The following is a 20,888-nucleotide window of genomic DNA, read 5'->3' as shown; positions in this document are numbered from 1 at the left end:
GCCGCGATGGCGTCACCGCGCCGCGCCCGGCCCCGCCCCCGCGTCTCCTCTCTCTCGTCTACCATTGGTCAGTGCGGCCGCCACTCGCAGTTCCGCGGCTTCGATTGGCTGTTCTGGCGCGAGGGGGCGGGGCGTGTGTGTGTTGCTGTGGGGACGGGGGACGCGGCTGCGGGCGGGGCTGCGGGACCGGAGGGGACCCCGGGCCTGGGTGCGCGACCGGGAATGCGGGACCGGGAATGCGGGACCGGGGTGCGGGATAGGGGGGGACACCGGGCCGGGGTGCGGGATAGGGGGGACACTGGGCCGGGATGCGGGACAGGGGATGCGGGACCAGGGTGCGGGTCGGGGGTGCGGGACCGGGGACACCGGGCCGGAGGGGCGGCGTTGGGGGACGCGGTGCCCAGCCTTTTCCCCGGTCGTTGCGGTTCCCCTCGCTCCTGTGTGCTCCCGGCGCTGGGGCGGTCCGAAGGCTGGCGGGTGGGCAGAGACGCGGTGAGGAGTTCTGCCGGGTTACCTGCAGGAGTCACTGTGAGGCTCGAGCTGTGCTTGCAACAAAAGCTTGGATATCTGGAAAGGTTCTTCCCGCAGAGGGTGGTCGGGCACTCGAACAGGATCCCCGGGGAAGCGGCCACAGCCCCAAGGCTGACACATTGTGAAGAGCATTTGAACAACACTCCCAGGCACATGGTGGGACTCTTGGGGTGTCCTGCACAGGGCCGGGAGTTGGACTCGCTGATCCTGATGGGTCCCTTCCAACTCAGCATATTCTATGATTTTATGTTCCATTTTACATGTTTTGTCATCACACATACAGGAACTTGGCTAAACTTTTCCTTCCCAAACGCACAGCAGGAAAATTGTGCTTTACAGGCTGTTCAAAGCACATTTGGTTGCTGCTTCATCTGTCACTTGTTTTTTCTGCACAGGTGAGCAGTGGGTATGGACATGGACAGTGTGTTGTTCTCAGGCTCTTCTCTGCAGAGCCTTGCCAAACTGCTGCATGATGCACAAGACGAGGATGATGATGATGATGATGGTGTGGTGAGCTTTTCATAAGAGTTGCTGCTTCTTTTACATCTAGTACCATAGCCCTATCTTGTTAATAAAGGAGGAGCAAATCTCTTTTTCTCCAGAGGGAGAAAAACAGAACGGAAACCTGGGAAGGTTTTGGGCTGACTGAAACAGCGAGAGGGTACTTTAAGAGTAATAAACTCTTGAGGGAGAGTATGAGCAAGATGCCCCAGGAAAACAGGGAGACATTGTGAGCACAGCATATGAGGGAGGTTTAATTTTTCAGCCTGAAGGAAATGAGAACATGGAGTTGAAAGAGTTTTAGGTGCTTCAGACTTCCCCCTACTTTTTCCCTGAACTCTGCTGGAGATGAAGGCAATTACAGCCAGATACTTCATATGAAGGGGAAAATTTGCTACTCAACTTCTGAGTAAGGACCAAAATACCCAGAGGCAACTGAGTGCATTAATTTTATACGTCAGGCATTGAAGAACTGTAGAGATAATTGATCACTGATGTACAATATGTAGTTTGGTGGTTGTAAAATAGGGAAAGGTGGATAATCATGCTAAGGTGCATAATCCGAAGGAATAATGAGAGAAATATCTGAATGTGTTCTTCTGTATCAGTTCATCTCAGGAGCAGATGAAGATCACAGTGTTTGGAGAACATGCATTATTCCTGCAACACACAACCGCTGCTTTTATCTAGGTCTGCCTGTGTGCTGGGAAGAAATATTCCCAGGAACCCCACAGGTGCCAACAATGTAGAAGGCCTCTGTGAAGGCTCAAAACTTTGCCAAGTCACTTAGGATTTTGAACAGATCATATTTTGACATGGATAACAAAAAAAAAAAAAAAAAAATGGATAACAAAAATGGCAAATGCCTCAGTGTTCCTCCAAATCACTCTTCAACAAAGAGCTGACCAGCCCCATTAGTGGCAACACATGTCATAATTTGGGATAAAAGGAGTGCATATCCCTTGAAGGTTTCTTTCAGTGGGTTACAGATGTGGTCCTTCACACTCCAACTATCCTCCAACTGTTTAATGCCTGCCTTTTAAACCCAGCATTATTGCTGTACATCTCTGCAGTAAACATCCTGATTTTAAAAATAATTTGTTTACATCTTATTAATAAAATGAATGACACTTCAGAGACAGGAATGGAAAATTGCCACGAGGGATGTCAATTAAGTCTGAGTCAATCTGGGTAAATTGAAATCTTTATTTTGATTTAATTTAATGCTCTGTGCATATGAGGCACTTTTATCGAACCAAGGAATCTTCATATATAGAGAAATGCCTCACTTTGGCCTATTAGCACCAAATTGATTCATAATTAGAGGAAAATGCTGTTGCCTCATGATCTCTACTGTAAAAAGGAATTAAAATGCTGTGATGGGGCTTTCATGTAGCACCCTTGGTTTCCTGTAATATTTTCATGGCAGGCAAAGCATGGAAATTTTGCCAAAATGCCATGGAAACCAAAACTCACAAAGCACATCTGTCTGTGTTAATGGGCTTCTGTCAGTCCTGCTTAAACCCAGCGTGTCAAGGTCAATTTCTGCTGTGTGAGAGAGAATGAGTCAGGGAGAACGTTCAGTGGTTCCGTCATGAAACTGTGGGATAATGCTTTTTCAATTCCATCAGGGATTTGTTTGAGCTCAGATAGCATGTTATATTTACTGACATTATGGTTGTAACTGAGTTTGGCTTTATGAAAATTGATTTAAGATCATTTTGCCTTTCTTTGCAGCCACGCTGTTCTGTTGGTGCCATGACTCCTGGGAGTGTTGGACCAGTAAAGAAAGAGACCACCAGTAAGGAGGATTATTTGTGTGTTTTGGCATCCAGTCTCATGTCAGCAGACTGTAACAGCTGTAGTAAGATACCACTGAAGGGTTTGCTGCAATAAAACAGTGATCACTGACCTTTGAGATGGGCATAGCATGACATTTCATACAATTACACTGTACAATTATTCCTTTCCTGAAAGCTTAACTGTAAAACATGCAAAGTGAAGCAGAAAGGGAAATGCCAGAGCAGCCTCCAGTGGAGATAGTAACAGTTCAGAGTGCAGCCTGCTTAGGGGCTGCAGAGATCACAACTGAGCAGCAAAACCTCCATATAAGTAAGACAGAAAGACAGTTTTGGTAAAGTCTTGGCAAAGTTAACTTTTTTTTCAGCTAATGCTGTCACATTATTGAGCAGCTTAGTTATGAGCCCTAAGAAAGGCCAACAAGGGCCAGGGTGAGTTTTGCAGGAAAGGAACTGTGGCAAATATAACAGATTATTTTTGCTTGGGATTCCAACAATAACCAGAGGTTCTACTCTAAAAAACTTCAAGTTTCACATTTACCAGCTTACTAAAAGAATATTTTTCCATGCAGGATAGACATAAACCATACTTCCTGCCCATAGACTTTCGTGTGTCTTAATCACCTTGTCTGGAGTGTGCCCAATAATTAATGGGAAGAATTGGATTTCTGTGTGAGGAGGTGGTCCTCTTGTGAATAACTGCTCACTGAAAAATCTCTTGTCAGGGGGCTTGTGGGAGATCAGTCTTTCATCCTTCTACACTTTACCCATTTTGAAGTGCTAGATATTTTTTGCCAGAGAGGAGGATTTCCAGGAAATAAAGGTTGGGTAAAGGAGATTTAAGTGAAAGGAAAACATCCTCCCTCTGCAAATCCTCATTCATAAGACAGTGAGGTGAAGAAGACTGTAATCATTACCTAGAATGCTTTTAATGCAAAGATTTTTCTAAAGCCTAGAAATACTTTTCTAGGCTTTAGAAATGGCTTTTCTTTTTCTTTTTTCTTTTTTTTCATTCTTGGAATATATTCTAAGCTTTCAGCAAACCTTAAGGAACAGAGACATTTCAAAATGTGTCAGTATGATTTTTCTCCGCACTTACAGGTACTTTTCAAGTGAAATCTGAAAACAAGAAAACCATTTGGAATACAGAGGAGGTCCCAGAAGGATCTGAATTTGATGATACCTGGGACCCTAGAGAAAAGCCAGAGTAAGAGAGCTGAGACTGCCTGTGTGGGCTTTACATAGCATTAATGGAAATGAGTTAAACAGCATCTACAGCCATCTGAAAAGCTCGTGTCGTGCAAGAAGAAAGGAAGGATATCACTGTTGCATCTAAAGCAACATGTGAGGAATGGTTTTAACCCCTCTCTTGAAACCTTCTGATCTCATAACAGAAACGTAGTGTTGTTTTTTCCCGTCATAAGTTTACATGAAGTGTCAGTTACTTGTATAAAGTGGGATTAGGAGGGGAAGTAGGTCAGAAAAACGATTTATTAACTTTAAAATATGCCATTTATGTGAAATACCTGCTTTTTCCTGCTGCAACCGAGATGCATCCATTTTTCCATACTCATAAATTCATAAAGTACTCCAATGTATATTTGCATTTCAAAGATTTAAGCTCTTTAGAGACAAATAGTACTGCAGGAAGAAAAGCTGTGTGCAGGCAATTTTGAGCTCTTAAATCTTGTCATTCAATCTTAGTCTGTCAAAGCACAACTTAAAACCAGAGCCTTTTTCCTTGCTCATAGAAAAACAGTAGCAAAAGTGTTCTTGAAATGGATATAATCAGGCAGATAACTTGTAGTTTGTAGAGGTCAGAAAGCCCTGAGGGTCAGTCCATAAAGCAGCTTTTGCATTTCCAATCATTGTTCCAATGCCATATCCTGGAGTGTTAAATGCTGGAGCAGATGGACTGTAGCCCATGAAGCTGCACATTGTACACCAGAATCTTCCCTCTCCCCTGCACATGAATCAGGACATGAGGTGTCCAATTTCCCAGTTAAACACAGGACTGAGACCCACATGAACGGGAACTCAGCCTTTCTGAAAATGAGATATTCAATTTCCCAGTTAAACACAGGATTGAGACCCACCTGAATGGGGACTCAGCCTTTCTGAAAATGAGATATTCAATTTCCCAGATAAACACAGGATTGAGACCCACCCGAATGGGGACTCAGCCTTTCTGAAAATTATTTGGAATTCAACCTCATGCACAGTTGTCCTTGAAATGGTCTCCCGTCAGGTATAGAACATGCTCTCTTTGTACTGTGGGCACAACAGAAGCTTTTCTCATTACATTCTTTGACCCTTCCCCTCTGCAGTGCTTCTCCAGCCTCAAGCACTTGTGACCCATGTTGCACAGATGAAGAGAGAGTATAAGTCTTTATAATAGTTCATCAAATGAAGCAAAGAAAATGTCCTGAAAGGAGAACAGATGGCTGCAGAAGTGCATCCAAAGCTATTAGACACATTTGTCATTGGCTTAGGAATTATTACATATGCAGGTGCACAATGGAGATGTGAAAGGCTTTCCACACACTTTCTACCAGCTGAGACAAGTGTTCCACCCCACTAATTTTGCTGAACTTAGTAGGAGTAGCATATGTTATAAATACAAATTTAGTTTTCATTTCCTCATTCATTAATTATCAAGAGCAAGGGAATACGTGATTCTACATTTTGTAGATGTGAAGGAGGAGAAAATAAATGTTGGCTGAATGCAAAACAGAATGTTGTGCTCAAGCTGCAAGAATATGCTAAAGGACAGAACAGAACACACATAATTGTGACATCCCCCCTTTCAAATTCATTCCCCAAGAGTTTGTGGTGTTTGAATGGTTTGGATCAGTATTGTATCCACTTAGGATGCATTTCCTGATCCTGCAAAGGTTGGTTAGGGAAGCAGAGGCAGCATGGTGAGTGCTTTGGAAGGTGGAGTCAACAATCTTCAGCTGTCTTCCAGCTGTCTCAGTCATGGCTCTGAACAGAAACCCAGTGCAGATGGATTGGAGCCTTGAAGAGAGACTGCAAAGAAGGAGAGACAATGTGAGGGGGATTTACAGTCCTCTGAGAATCACAGTCTCCTTTAGTCTTCTGCCCCTTCTCCAGTATTGCTAGGCAATGACTTCTCTTTCTCAGGTATGAGATTTTCTTCAAGCAGCATGTGGGAACAGAGGATGTCTTCTTTGGGATGACGGGGAAAGACCCCTCCACAGCCTGCTGTGAGGATATAGTGGTGAGCTGAGCCTGGAGCTCTGATCCCTTCTTTGTGCTCTTTCTCTGTCCTTTTCCATCTTCCCATCTTTTTGAGGGACAGAATGTAAACATCAAGCTCTACCGCTGCCTTTGACCTCCTGTAGCATTTTCTTGTGGTTCTCCAAGCGTTTGTAGGTGACATTTACAGTTGCTAACCTGAGGAACTTGTGTATCTGCTCAAGGACCAAGTGTGCTCAAGGGAATCTGTGCAAATGCATATGCCCCATATAAACTGGAAGGGAATAAAACATAGCTCTAAGATGAAGTTTCATCTCGGACACAATTTTGGGGAGGAGAGGGGTTGGGAAGGAGATTTTTTTCATCTTCCTGCATTTTTTACAAGGAATGTGGGCTAGCAGAATGCTACAATGCTGACAGCCTTTAAAGTTACAGCTATCAGATCCTGCCTCATATTTATATAATCAAAGACCTCCCTGGTTTCTGAGCTCCAGGACAGGTAGAACTGCTGTGTTATCTTTCTAGCAGAAGCAAACTGTCCCTGCAATGCACAAAGCCTGAGGCTTTTGCTGGATGTTGAACACCTGTCAAGCACATTAGCAGCTCAGGATCTGGAAGAGAGTAGGATATCAATACACATCACTGAGCTATTGAAAGCAGTGATTATCACTGTCGTATTTTCTCTGATACAAATTACCTACTCAAAATGTTGCTCTTTGATACTAGCATTGAAATATTCATGAAAATGAGATCTTTTATGGCTTTTAGGGCAACATATGTAATCACAGCTTTACCTCTGCCCATCATTTCAGATTAAAATCAAGCTGCCAGACACAAAGTACTCAGACATCACGTTAGATATCCAGGACAAGGTTCTTGACCTTCGAACTCCCAAAAAGTAAGTGTAGCACAATTGATACAAGTACACTTAATATCTTGTTTGAAATGATGTTTAGCCAGGCTTTCAACTGAAGGCTGTGTGGAAAGCAAAGCTAATGATTGTACTATTCATTGCTTGTGAGAAATAGATACAGAAAAATCACCCATAGTCCATCCATAGGTGTATAATGTGCTGGCATTGAATTTGTGATACTGTCTAGTAAAAAACTGCTTTGAGACAGATTTTGGCTACTTAAACAACAAGGGTTCAAGGGCCCAAAACATCTGGCAAAGAGCTGCCCCACAGTCTTGAAGGACTTCTTGTCTAGGATTTCTAAATACTAATTTGTACAAATATATATGACCAATGATGGTTAAAAAAGTGCAGATAAATTTTCAGTAGCTGAAAGCCCAATTATGGACATATCCAAACACAGATGCAGAGATGGAAATGTTACAAGGTTTCCTGAAGAGATTTCCTTTGATTTTTTTTTTTTTTTTTTTTTTGGTAGAGCTCTTTCAAGCCTACAGAGATAATCAACTGACTGATACACTCTTGGACTTCTCAGTCTTCCTCCATCTCTCCCTCAGCGTGCAATGCCCTGCCTGAGATTTCCAGATAATTCCCATGTCTGTTTTGCTTGAAGTCCTTCTTCACAAAGACTGCTTTCATAAGAAACCTTAATCCTCTCTGGGCTGACTTGCTGCACTGAATGGGATGTGGGAAGATCTATATGTGAATAGCTTTCTGCAGATAAATTCAAGGTGCAAGCCATGGATTAAGGCTCAAATAAGTCCCCAGTAGGCTAACTATAGAAAAGCTACTTTTCTCACAGCCAAAACCAGGCAGAGTGAGTTACCCTGTGCTTGGTTTTAACTCAAAGGTGCAACAGGAGTGGAAGAACATTTAGAAATGTTAGTTTTGAAACTGGAAAATTGGGAGGAATAATTGTTCAGCTAAGGATTTACAGAACCTATGGGCAGTAAAAGAAGTAGCTTAATGCAATAGTGCAGATGTAGGAAAACCTCAGCATCCTTTTCCTTTTGCAATTCTATCTTTTTGGTGACTCAGATCTGCCATTATCTTCTCAGTACCCAGCTGTCTCTAGTCACAAGCCTAGCAAATAAAAAGTTCACCATAAATCTGATGGTTGCTTCGGTACAGCCTGAACCAGTGCTGCTTTTACAAATATAAGTGCAAGTCTTCTCAGTATGAAAGAAACAACCAAGATGTCAAGTGCCACATACTAAAAAACACTGTTCTCCCACAGATGGGGAGGAAGACTCAAAGGAACTGCTTCCAACTCTGTAGTCCTGGGGCTGCTTCTAAGCCAAGCTGCTTTTAGGTGATGGAAATATTTCAGGGCCAGTCTAGCTGTGCATGAGGTATTGCAGGTACCCCACAACCTGTCACAAGAAGGAGATTTATTGGAATAACCTTCCCTGGCATACTGATTGAGAAATTGCAGGAGTGACTTGCAATGACATCTCAACTGCTCACCTGATCTGAGACACCAACATTCCCTGTGTCTTCTTTTACAGGAAGCTGCTGCTGCACCTCCCTTACCCTGTGAACAGCAAAGAGGGTAGAGCTCGTTTTCTCTCTGACGAGGAGACCTTGGAAGTCACCTTGAGAGTATCAAGGAAGTTTGATTTCATAAATTCTTCTGATGAATAGAGAGATAGAGAGAGTTTGCAAAAACTAAGGTTCTAGTTAGAAGTGTTTTTGAAACCCAGCTTGTTCTGCAGTAGTAGATTTTTTCCCTTGAACAGTCCAGGGGGAATGTCTCTGGAGAAATTAGTCAGGAGGAGCACAGCACCCACAGGTTCTAAAAGTTGATGCTGTCTGGCTCTTACACTGCTCTGGTTAACTTTCTGGTTCCTTCAGTCTGATACAGACCCTGTGAATCAGAAAGTGGGAGATTTCTGGAAGCCAGAGAAAGCCTTTTGTGTGGTTGTGGCTGAGAAGTAGCACAGTGAGGCTCTGGACAATGAGTCTGGTGCTTTGGTACCGTTTCAAGACTTGCAACTGTTGTCCTTGCTTGGACTCCGGTGCTGGGACTGGGGCCAGTTCAGAATCTTCTCTTACCTATTTCTTGGTGAGAAGATCAAAGTTCTTCAGGGATCCATATGCACATCTGAGGCTCCTTTACGCTGGCAGAACAAGTTAACCAACTGTAGTTGGATTGCTGAACGTCTCAGCTCTTTTGAACAATTTTTGACAATTTATGGTTCAGTGTTGTCTATTCACCTGCTGTCCCTCCAGCTATTCTTCTGATCTTTCTTGATTAATAAAATAATAGGTTCTAAGGAACAGTTCCAGTTATCTTTGAGTCTGCCTTCTCTATATTAAGCTCTGAGAGACCTCATAAAAGTTGATATAAGAGGAACTTTGCATAACAAAGCTTCTCTCAAAGGGCTGAAATGCTGCAAAATCTGCTCTTTGGCCTTCAGGTCCAATCTAGATGTTTCTCTCAGTAGCTGCTGGGCAAATATATTCATTTAACATTGTTAGTCCTGCAGGAAACAAAGGTACTTGCTCAATGATCAAAGTGGAGAGGACAAGCAGGCCCTGGTAAGTTAATGCTACACTTAAACCAAAAACCTGTGAGTACTTTCAGAGCAAAATGGCTTGAGTCCTGCATTCTTCTGGGGTGGAAGTAGAGGAAAATAATTGACCATCTAGGCTGCAGACAGCACCCATGCAGCTAAATTTTTGGCAGGCTGTAATGGGAAGATGGACACTCCATGATGGACTGCAGACAGACAGTGAGTTTAAAGGTGTAGTCACAGTATGTTTGTAACCACTGCATTGTAACTCCAGGACAAATCAGGCTGATGTCTGGACATTTCAACCACTTCCCTGAAAAGTGAACCATTGCTTGGGTCAGAATAATCCTAATCAACTTCTGCTTTAGCCTTAATGCACTGGAAAGCAGATATCTCAGTTATGATTCATTACAAGCTGTGAAATATGCTGGTAACACTCAGGGGCTACTCCAACTGGTATCTGTTTAAGTTTCCATAAATTAGATCTGAATGTCTCTTATTTCAAAGCTGTGGTTGAGCAGGACAATGTAGATGTATGAGAAAAGGCTGAGATCATTCCTCCTGACTCAGTTCTTCCCTCCTGTGCTTGCCAAACAAGCTGTTTCTTGGGAAAAGGTTGCCTTTGTGCTCCCTAGACAATATGCTGCTTAATTTTTGCATTTCTTATACTCATTACAGGAAAAGTGGAAGATGGATCAGTATTTATATGCATGTGAAGATAACATTTGTCCAAACTAATTCAGTACATTTATGGCAGGGTACAACTCTTCTGAGCCCTGCTCCAGTGCTCTCTCCACAAGGTTATGTTGCCTTTATAGTTGGGAGTAATAATTTACTAAGCCTTAAATCATCAAGTTCTCTTTAATTTAATGTCAGTGTTTGATACTGAAAACGGTGATGAGTCTGGCTCATTGTGCCTCTCTCCAGTGTTTTAGTTTCTTATGGAAATGAGCATATGCCACACTGGTATCTGTATCGTAATTTATGTCCAAATATTTTTTAACCTGAGGGCATTTTATCAGCATTCAGGAGACAAAAATCTGAGGTAAGTATGTTTTGTAAGAAAGCCAGCTGCTGAATAGAAAAGGGAAATACGAGTGTGTACTGCTTAAGGGGGAGGCTGTAGTGTGATTTCTTGTACCTGCTGGCCACTCACTCTGTACATCCATCTCCAGGCTCCTGTAGATCATCCATGAGGGGGATTGGTTGGTGACACTGGATGGGAAAAGGGTGATATCCTGGCAGGGTGAAGCTGAAATCACAGAGTGAGCATATAGGAACACAGGGAACAAATTCATAAGCAACCAGGCTTTGTGGGTTCCACTCAGGATAAGCTCTACTGCCCTTTTCACTAAAGCAGGGACACTGCTCTGGGGGTGGGCAGTTTGCAGGGCTGGTTGGATCCACTGCCTGAGAGCACCATCATCACCTGGAGAGCATCTCACGTTCTCACTTTCTTCCTATCAAGGACACAGAAGCTGCCCTAGACAGAAGGTTAAGTTTTAGTGTTTGGATTTTTTCCATATATCCTCCCAGGAGGAAACTGGTCAAAAGGACACACAGGTTGTCAAAATTCCCAGAAATCTGGAGGCTACTGCCAGCTACAAGAGTTGACTTTTTTTGCACAGTCTTGAGGGCAGCTTTGCTTTGCTGAAGGAGCACTGGCAGAAATCCTCCAGGAGGAGAACCCCCTTTGCCTCTGAACATCAGCGCTGTTGCCAAAGTGCCACTCCAGCACCTGCAAGCATCTTAATTAATCAAAATTATGAGCCCAGTTAAACAAGCCAGCCATTAAGCCCCAGCCATTAAGCATCATTGAGCTTTATTTGGTTCCCATAAGAAGCAGCCTGATTAAATGTATTGCAGTTCAGTAGAGGGTACTGTAGATGTGGAAATGAGGTAGAGGCTTGTTTACAGTAGTATCCCAATAAACTGCAGGTTCTCATCTCACCTTGTTTGCACATTCTGTCCTCCAGTTGTGGTTGCAGAGCCACCATCCCCATTTTGACTTGCTCCTGCCTTCTCTCAGAACTGTGGTGGTGTGCTAACATACATGGCCCAGCTCACTCTCTGAATTTCACCTCTCTTCATATTTCCCTTTGTCTACTTACTGCCCTGGGGCCAACATACTTGCCTCGTTCTATAGCTTGAGGAAGAGAAGACCCAGAAGAGTTGTTCCATGTGAACACCTGAGACAGTGCAAGAACTTAAATTTAGATTTTTCCCTTAAGCCTGCAGGCTCTCATTGTCATCTGCCTCTAGGTCTGCTGTTGATATCATCATAGAGCCCTTCTATTTGTCTTAAAAGACTACTTCATTTTTCTGCTGTTCAGTTTAAAGTGTGTATCCAAACTTTGTGTGTACTTCTTGCACTGTGTGAAACACTGCTTTATCAGTATATGCTTCCCTCCAGATAAAGTTTATCTAGAATGACTAAGCTGTATCTACGTGTACAGACAGATCTGTCTCCCTCATGCTGGAGCAGCTCCTTTTCAACCTGCTGGTGTCGGTGTAGACTTTTACCCTCTGTTCTGCAGCACCTGCAGCTTGGATTCCTCCTTGTCCTCTGGGATCCCCTTCAGGAACTGCTGCCACAGGCAGACAGTCATTGTTGTCTGCTCGTGGTCCTGGCTCCAGGGAAGGTGCCTGGAATATGCTGGGGGCTGGTTTATTTTTCTCCTGTAATCTTCACAAACAGGAGATGATTTGTCTCTTGGTGTCTCTCTTTGCTCTCTTTGTGTCTTTCTTCATTCTCTTTTCTCCTTCAGGCAGAATTCCCTTTCAGATTGTGATGAATTCATCAGATGATGGTGAACAGCATTCCTGTTTTTCCTTTTCCCTCGCAATTGTTTGTTCTGTGCTCTTTTCAGGGGACTCTGATCTCTTCTCTCCTTTCCTAAGTGCTTTATCTCCTGATTGTTCTCACATTAGGACATTTCTCACCAGAGCCTCCTGGCAGGTTGCAGTTGACATATCTGACCCTTGTTGGATGTGCCTAATGTGGGTGAAGTGTGTGATTCATCTCCCCTCACTCAGATCAGTGCTGGGTGAAGAGCTTTGTCCTTCCTTGAGGTGTGTCCTGTCTGTGTGGGTGGGAAGGGGACACAAGCACGAGCACCACGGGCAGAACCTGGAGCGTGTTAAGGCGCTTTTAGTGAAGGACCATGACACAAAAGCAGCAGATGCTGCAGGCTGTGTGAGGAGTGTTGACAGACTTGAGAGGCCTCTTGAGCCTTTGCTTCAAATGCAGCCAGTCCCACACAGCCCCAGTGGAATCTGGTTATGAAGGCATGAACCAATTCAGCAAAAGTCAGACTCATTCAGAATTTCAGCCTTCCCCAAGGCCTGAAAAGTTTCTATCTGCTTCCTGATGTGTGTCCCCACATCCCAGATGAATAATTAAAGAAGTTTTTGAAATCCACTCCAGGGCAACAGTGACACAGGCAACACAGGAATGCCTTTGGTTTTGGAGTATTTCTCTCAATCCATAGGAACCTTTGATCATTTGTGGCTTTCTCATCTCAAGGCCTCCCTTTCATCTTTTTTCTCTGCCTCCACACACTCATTTCTGAAGAGAAGATCATACGAAGTTGCCAGAACGGTAGCAGATACTGTCCACCTACAATCCTTAGAGACCATCTCTCTTTAATTGGGTGTCTCCTTTGTGGATCCCAGCAGCTGGAAACTCACTTCTGTTGCTGAACAATATTTTTTTTTAATCCATGTCATTTTAACTTGATGGTATCACAACCCAGCAAACACTGCCAAGACTGCTAGGTTGTATTTACTGTAACAATTCTCTGGTTCTGTTTGGCAACCTGTCTCCTGCAGCTGCTGAGCAGAGAGAAAAAGAGCCACACACCTCTTCTAGAAAACTCTTTTCATGTTGGAAAGCTGTGTAAAAAGGAGCAGGATAGGAATGGAGATGGACACAGCTGGTTTTGTTAACTCATCAGGTGATGTGGGCAAGGCAGGCATTTGCCAAACAGTAGCAGGTGAGGAGCTGTACAAATGTAAGCACCAATACTTGAGTTCAATGACACTGTGAGTTCTGGGTGGGTCCCACCCCTCACAGGTGCCCAAGTAATGAGATTTTACCACCCCTGGGGGTTTCTGTGACTGGGAACCCTGGTGATAGGATCTTCTGACCCAGATTCCTGTAGTTATATCCCCAAAGCAGCTCTTGGGGGGGCACTGTGGCAAGCTGGCAAGTATATAGAGGGGAATGAGGGATTGACTTCATCTGGAGTAGTCAGCTATGCCTTTTCTCACCTGAGCTGAGCCCAAGGGACCCAGAGGAATCCCTCCAGGAAGAGTTAAATGGTGAGGAACTAGGGGAGCTGGGTCTGTGTTTAAGGCAAACTAGATGGTGGGAGTGATGTGGATTGGGCAAAAGCACAAGTGGGAGAAGAAAAACATTACCAAAATTTCTTTAAAAACACTGTTTTGAAGGTGAAGGTCAGAGCAGACAACTGCCCTGAGCTTAGGGCTGATGAGATACCTTTGTTAGAATCTCACCAGCACTGAAAATCCTGTGCCAAAAGAAGCTGTGGGACGGGGACTGTGCCTAGAATAGCTATGAGGTTTCCAAGAGGGCCTGAGTGCTTGGGTCACACAGATTTATTGAGCTGGGAATCTTGTCTCACTCTGGGGGTCAGACTAAGGTGGCCCTTTTGCAATTACTTTTATCAACAGCAAATGAAAGGGGAGTTGGTGTTGGGAGTTCATGAACCCTCTCAAATGCTCCCAACATCCTGAGTCTCTGTGTTGTCCTTGCAGCACCTATTTCTGGGTAAGCAGAGTTAGTGTGTGCAGTGCCTGGGTGACAGATTGCTGTTGCCTGACCTTGGAACAGGGATGTCACATCTAGTTTTAGGCCTACATGCATATGCATGCTTGCCTCCATTCTTTTCCCTATTTAGAGCAGCCCATGTTTATTAAAAAAACAAACTAAAAAAAAAAACCAAACAAAAAACCCACCCACAAAAACAAACAAAAAAAACACCACAAGCTTTTGCTCGAAGATCAGTAGGTAAATAGATAAATGAGGGAATTAGAATTGTTCTTATTCTGGAGCCAGGTGCTACCTTCAGACCAGGGATAGGGCATCCCTCGGGTGAAGAGAAGGGTGTCACCATCTGGAAAGATCCTGCAAGGTTGTCCTGAACCAGTGCTTGAATAAGAGAGCAGAAGGTGATTAACTGCTTGCTGTGATACAGATGCTGAATGAAGAGAAGAGCTGAAGTTATAGAAAACACCATTTCTGTTCTCTTGCATCATGAGTTCCCAAGCTTATGCTCAGTGAGTTTATTTAAATTGCATCTCTGGTTCTATTTGGAACTAATATTTTTATTTTCTTGAATAAAATGTGTTTTCCAATGTTGTTGCCCCTCCCCAAACCACAGCCAAGCAGCATCTCAGGCTACTTTCTTAAATGAAGAGAATTGTTCATGTCCAGGAGAGCTGGAATAATAACATCTGAAAGAAGCCATGAGACACAACAGGAATTCATTCGTAAGTTAACGAAAGCTGTGCAGTGCAGCATCAGGATGATAAGGGCAGGTCTTGGGCAGAATTTTTCAAGCTAAATTCCTTTCTGTTGAAATTGTTCTACTTGGAAGAATCATGGCCCAGCTTAAATGCTGCTTATATACAAGTTTATGTAGTATTTCTTGGTACAAAGCTGGGTAATAGAACAGGGTACAGGACAGAAACAGGAGAAAGTGTGATATGGAACAAAAGAGAAAGAAAATTGCTTATATGCCCTACCAAAGGGGCGGGGGGGAAAGTACCACCTGGGTAATGTAGAGTATTTTCCATGGAATTTGTCACCTGGAAGAGGAATGTTTTGGTACTCAGTGGAAGGGACTGAACTGGAGATGGGCCTGATGCCGAACACCTGATTAAAACCAGAGCACACAGAGCCTGAACCCAACTGTAGAAACAATGAAAGAGCTGGGAATGAGTTTGTGTGCAAGATCTTAACCAGACAATGAGCTGCTGTAGGGAGCAAGGTCACCTCTTCCCCTTGATTTGGGATTGCTCTTGTAGTGGGAAAATGAGGTCCTACAGTAAATATGGACTTGAATGCTAAAGCTCTGCCTCAGTGCTCGAGCAGGTGGACAGAGCAGGCCAGTGGTGGAATATCACAGCATCTCTTGGGCCATGAGTCAGACCAGACTCGTCACCAGCACGCGGCTTTCCCGTCACAAGGACGTGTTCGTTCCCTCTCGTACTGCATTGCCACGCTCCTTCAAGGAAAAGGAGCCACAGCTCAGTGCTGTGGCTTAGGATTGTGTCCCTCCTAAGGCACAGGCTCAAGAAGAAGCTGGGGAGTTATCAGCCCTCTCCCACATGGAAAGGGTCCCGTGCTTTTTCTGCCTGGGAAAAGTTAAACCGAGTCAATTTTGCATGTGTGAGCAACCTCTCTCAAATGAGAGCAAGGAGCTGAGTTACCCAAGCCTGGTTTTTATGGATCTGTCCCACTGTGCACATAGGATCTAACACGGACCTCAGTGATCAGAGCTCTGTTGCAGAGCAGGAGGTGCCTGTCATCCACATGGATTGAGATGCCTGAATCAGCACACTTGTTTCCCCAACAGTGGAAGCATCAGTAGGTTTATTTTCCATCTAGATGCTTGTTGATATGCATGGTGTAAACCCATCATTCCAGCTAACACTGACAGAGGCGGAGAGGTCTCAGAGTAATTAACCACCAAGCTCAGATGTTGCTGAGAGTGGGAGGGGAGAGGAGCTTCAAACAGCATACTAGCATCAGCTGCCTCTTTCTTAAAAAAAATAAAATCTGCCAAACAAGTTTAAATTGCTTAGAAAGCTCTGGGAGTTGGAAATAAAAAAAAAAAAATTTAAAAAAAAACCCCAAACCTGAAATTGCTCTGGGGAAGGAAGAGAGATTTGTGGTACTCTAACAGAGCTGCCAAGAGCTCAGCTCAGAGTAGGTGGAGAAGATTGACATCATGCTTGTAGTGACTTCTCAGACTGGAAGAGGTTAACCCAGCTGTTCACTTTTCCATTCCCAGCACCTGAGGCTACCAGATAAAGTTGAGTTTCTTGGAAAGACCCCCCCCATCTCCAAATATTGGCAAGCTGTGAGCTAGAGCTGGTGTTTGGCTAGAGGCTAACCCTTGAACGCCCAAATGCCTGTGTCCCCCAAGGCTGATCATCAGCCCGAGCCTCAAAGGAAAGATCCACATGCAGCACCTGAAGCCCCTGTACTCACAGGTAAATGGATTCCTGATGGCTTTTTCACCTGCTGCAATACTGCTGCTGCTTTTTAGGGAAAGAAGAGGTAGTGCATAGTGGAGCAGCCACTGTGGACACTCCTCAGAGCTGGGCTGCGGTGCAAGGGGGTGTCAGGGGTGGTAATTCACCTGCCCTCTTCGCTGACCCAGAGCCCCCTCCCTGCCCTCAGTCCTGTGGAATCTCAGGATGCAGCTACACCCAGCACGAGTGAGGCAGCCCAAAATCCGTGGTTTATTTTCCTGTCTCAGTTTTATCTTACTGAGATCTCGTCTGCTGACTCCTGGCCTGACGCTCTGCAGGCTCGTTCAGGTTGCCAAGGGAAGCAGACATTGCTCCCCAGGTCTCAACTCACCACTTGCCGCTGCTGTCTGAACTCGATTAAGATAAGAGGCTCTGTGGGCAGGGTCACGGCTGCCCTCTTGCTGATGCAATGCCAAGCAGGCTGGGAGCTTTCAGTAAAAAGTAATTAATGGTAAAGCAGACTCCTGCAGTCCTGCAGTCTCTTGTATTTCTGTTACTTAGGCTTTTAAAGGCAACGGGATCACAGTGGCTTGACTTCCTCCTCTAGCCAAAAATAGGAAGCACACTTAATCTGGTGACCTCACATCCATCTTCTGCCCTTTATTAGCACCATCTATCTCCTTCTGCCTGCTGAAAGGCGACTGTGCCTATCCTCATGGCTGGGACAATACAAATATTGCTCAATTACAGCCATGCTCCAAATGCAATTACTCAATTGCTGTGTTAATTGAATTATTTGAGTTTGATTATTCCATTAGGACTTCTATCAGTACAGTCTAAGCTGCTTGCTTTCTCTCTGGGCTAGCATCATAATGCAGCATCTGGCCACACAGGGAAGAACTGGTTTTACTCACTCAGACTGAGTTAGGCTGAGGAAAGTCTGGCACTGTTCAGAAATGGTGCTCTCAAGTTCAAGGAGAGCTGTCAAGGCTGCAGGGACCCTCTTTTCTCCAGTCAAAGGATTTCCATGCACAATACTTGTAAGCAGAGAACAGAATCCTATTTATGCAGAAATAATTTTGTGTGAAGAGTTAGTGACAAAAATACTTGTGGGGGTTTTGTAAGTGAAGGAATCAGTCCTAAAGATGCCTGGCAGAAATCAAAAGGAGCAGTTGCACAACATGAGCCTGTGATTAAGACAATATATAGACAGTGATACAGTTGCTAAGGGCTGCTTACAGTCCAAACAGAGGGGCTGAGATGGGGCCGCAGTGTGAAGTTCTCCAGTTCTTCTGAGGAATTCACCTGGACAAACAGAAAAACTGCTTGGAGTTTATTTCTGATTCCTATCCCAATATCCTGCCACTATCACCAAATCACAGAATTGTTAGGGTAGGAAGGGACCTCTGGAGAACAGCTAATCCAACCCATCATTGGGTCTTCCTCACTCTTAACATCATCCAGAGCCCTTGACTCATGGGGCACACTGTTATTAGAAAGGGTGCTCAAATCTTCCCCTCCCTTCAGCCATATGAGCTGCCCTGGTTGATGCAGCATCAGTTTGGAGCTGTGACAGGTGCACTGGAAATAGCCCTGCCTATCTCAGAAGGAGCTTTTCACCCACAGGCTCTTCTCCTGCAAGGAGAGCTCAGGCTGTAACGCCTCTGTTCTGCAGCAGCCCAGAGCTCTGACTGCCACAGACAGCCCTGGCCTTTGTACTTGATGTGTGTGCTGCGCTTTGGAAATCCTTCCCTTGCCTTAAAGCTGCTGCCCTTGCAGCTCTGGGAGCAGAAGTTCCTGACATTTGCAGGTGGACGCATCACCCTTCTAAGAGACAGAAGCATGCAAGGCAAAGATCTCCAGGGTGGGGATGTCTCTGGTGTCGTGGGGTTTCTTGGGGCCGTGTATGTCCTGGGTTGCAGTGTATTCTATTACCATCCCCATCAGCTGTTGAAATCAGGTGGGGCAGTGTTTCCTTGCCTCCTCCCCCCAGACTATCTTGCTGTTAATGGCCCATCATTGTCCTGCCGCCTGACTCAGAGATAACTCCCTCCAGACTATCTTCTGTTAATGAGCCTAATCAACACTTGGCCTCATGACTCATTACCCCATTGTGAGATGCTCCACCCAGAGGGAGGAACCAAGCATCCCCATGGATATAATCTGAGACTCTGAACACCAGAGACAACCTTTCCACTGGATTTCCAGAGGACAGGAGCTACACAGCTACCACTGGACTTTCTGAGGAAGAGCAGACCCCTTTACTACAGGATCACCACTTCAGGAGGACTGCAGCCACCATTCTACCAGACTGCTACCACCACCCTGACTGACTCTGTCAGTTTGAAACAGTGTTTTCTTTTCGTTTTTTCTTTTCTTTAATTTCTCCATTAAATTGTTATTCTGACTTGGTGCCTCCCACTGGTTTGTTCTCAAACTAGTACAGTGTATCAGATGGACCTTTTCTTGCTGGAAACACTCATGGAACCCTGCGGGGTTCAAGTTGCTGGGACAGTGCTTCCTCAGTCCTTGGTGGCTGGTGATCCCAGGGAATCCTTTTGTCTCTTTGCCCTGCTGCACCTGTCCCTCACGCTCACCTGTGCTGCATGGTTTTATCACATTGGTTTTATTGACCCAGTGGGGCATAGGAGAGGAAGTAGAGGTCAGAATCTGGGTGTGCAATGGCAATTTTGTGGCAGCTTGTGGTAAAATGCTCTGCCCTAGGGTCCAGAAGTATCAAGGGATCGTGGTTAAATACAGATGTAGGGGATTAAGTGGTAACAGAGTCATTCTTTAAATATTTTTTGCACACATTAGCAAAAATCTCATGTGCTTTGTTAACATTGTAGAGATATTGGCACTTTGATCCAGGCTGCTGTGGTGGAGTTTGAAGGTGGCAGGACCTGCTGTGGCTGTCATTCCTCAGTCCCACTTTGCAAACATCCCTCCCCTTCTGAAGGAGAGGTGGTTTTCTTTGCAGGGTACCAGATCTCACCCAGCCTTGGTGAGCACTGCCTCCATCAGACCTTCCGGCTGAGGTCTGAGCCATTTGAGGCTGGAATACTTGGCATGGACGTGCCAGGAGTCCTGCCCTCCTGATGGCTGTATGATTCACAACTCTGAATTCACTCTCAAACAAATGGAGAGGTTGTGCCAAGAGCAAAGGATGAGCCTCTGTGGGGCAGAGTGGTGGCTGAACATCCTACAGAATAACTGCAGAGAATTGTGAAAACAGCTCCTAAAAAGCCTCAGAAACTGAGTGATCCTCAGGGCTGCTCCCAATGTCCTGGGTGCCTCATCTCGCTGGTGTAGCTGCAGAGCTCTCAGTTTGCTGCTCAGGATGCATTCAGCCCATCGTGTGGCACTGGTGGTTTGAGTTTCCCAGGTTCTTTCCCATGTTCATTCCTGCATTCTCCAGGGCCTCTGTCAATCCTCTCCATGCCCGTGTGTGCCTTCCTGCATCTCCAGCCTGCAGCTTCATCCCAGTTTGAGACATGTCACCTCATCAGCATTATCATCAAAGCCCTGCATTTTCCAACGAAACAAGGAATTGGATTTCCATGCCTGCAGTATCTGAGCATCTCTGCCCTCTGTACCTGCCCTGTTTGCCTGTCTGCTCTCTAGGATGTCTCTTCATTTCACTTCTGGCAGATCTCAGGTCTGTGAAGCTCAGTCTTGCAAAGCTGCTTCAGTGCCAGCAGAGGTACAAAGGCACTGACTGGGGCTTTTCACAAGCACCCGTGGCAGCCTCCTGCTGAGGCTTCCTGGCTGTTCCTGTGGCAAAATGCTGTGGATTTATGGGAAAAGCAGTAGCCTGGCACTGAGAAACCTTCATCCATTACCCTACTCTGTCTCAGGCTCTGTGAGGAGCTCTGAATCCTGACAGCCTCCTGTTTGAAATGGGAAGGAAGAGCATCACCAGGGCCCTGGCAGCCCTCAGACCTCAGGCTGAGGGGTGTGGATGTGCAGGAGTGCTCCCCTGTCCCCTGCCAGCTCTGGTGGCCCTGCTGGAGTGGGTTGGCCATAAATCCATACCTGTTTACGTCACAGGTGGCCGGAGCCAAGCCTGGGGGGCATTGGAAAGCAGCCTTCGGATGTGTAATTTTGTTCTTTTGACTCTAACACCTCATTTAATATTTCACAGCCCCAGCAATGCATTCCTGTGCCAGAGACAAAGGCTGGCTG

At 45.2% G+C, this 20,888-nt stretch overlaps 1 protein-coding gene across 8 annotated transcripts; it reads left to right on the top strand.

The window, feature by feature from the left end:
• The first annotated feature begins 126 nt into the window (after positions 1-126).
• Positions 127-9,255, top strand: DNAAF6 (dynein axonemal assembly factor 6). 8 transcript variants are annotated; one of them, XM_042040097.1, is made up of 8 exons: positions 127-208; positions 576-687; positions 815-1,041; positions 2,770-2,833; positions 3,933-4,038; positions 5,976-6,072; positions 6,863-6,948; positions 8,472-9,255. In XM_042040097.1, exons 3-8 carry the CDS (start codon positions 940-942, stop codon positions 8,605-8,607), a joined length of 591 nt encoding a protein of 196 aa, XP_041896031.1. In that variant the 5' UTR covers positions 127-208; positions 576-687; positions 815-939; the 3' UTR covers positions 8,608-9,255. The 8 variants fall into 8 exon arrangements, with proteins under 8 accessions (XP_041896031.1, XP_041896029.1, XP_041896028.1 ...); XM_042040095.1 differs by lacking the exon at positions 576-687 and having other exon boundaries at positions 134-208; positions 927-1,041; XM_042040094.1 differs by lacking the exon at positions 576-687 and having other exon boundaries at positions 204-249; positions 927-1,036.
• Positions 9,256-20,888: the final 11,633 nt, after the last annotated feature.

This window comes from Corvus kubaryi, unplaced genomic scaffold (assembly GCF_017639235.1).
Source record: "Corvus kubaryi isolate FWS band 111438036 unplaced genomic scaffold, C.kubaryi_AGA036_p1.0 37395, whole genome shotgun sequence".
Lineage (NCBI taxonomy): Eukaryota > Metazoa > Chordata > Aves > Passeriformes > Corvidae > Corvus > Corvus kubaryi.
Note: the sequence above shows the minus strand (reverse complement) of the source record. Positions and strands in the feature narration are given on the sequence as shown.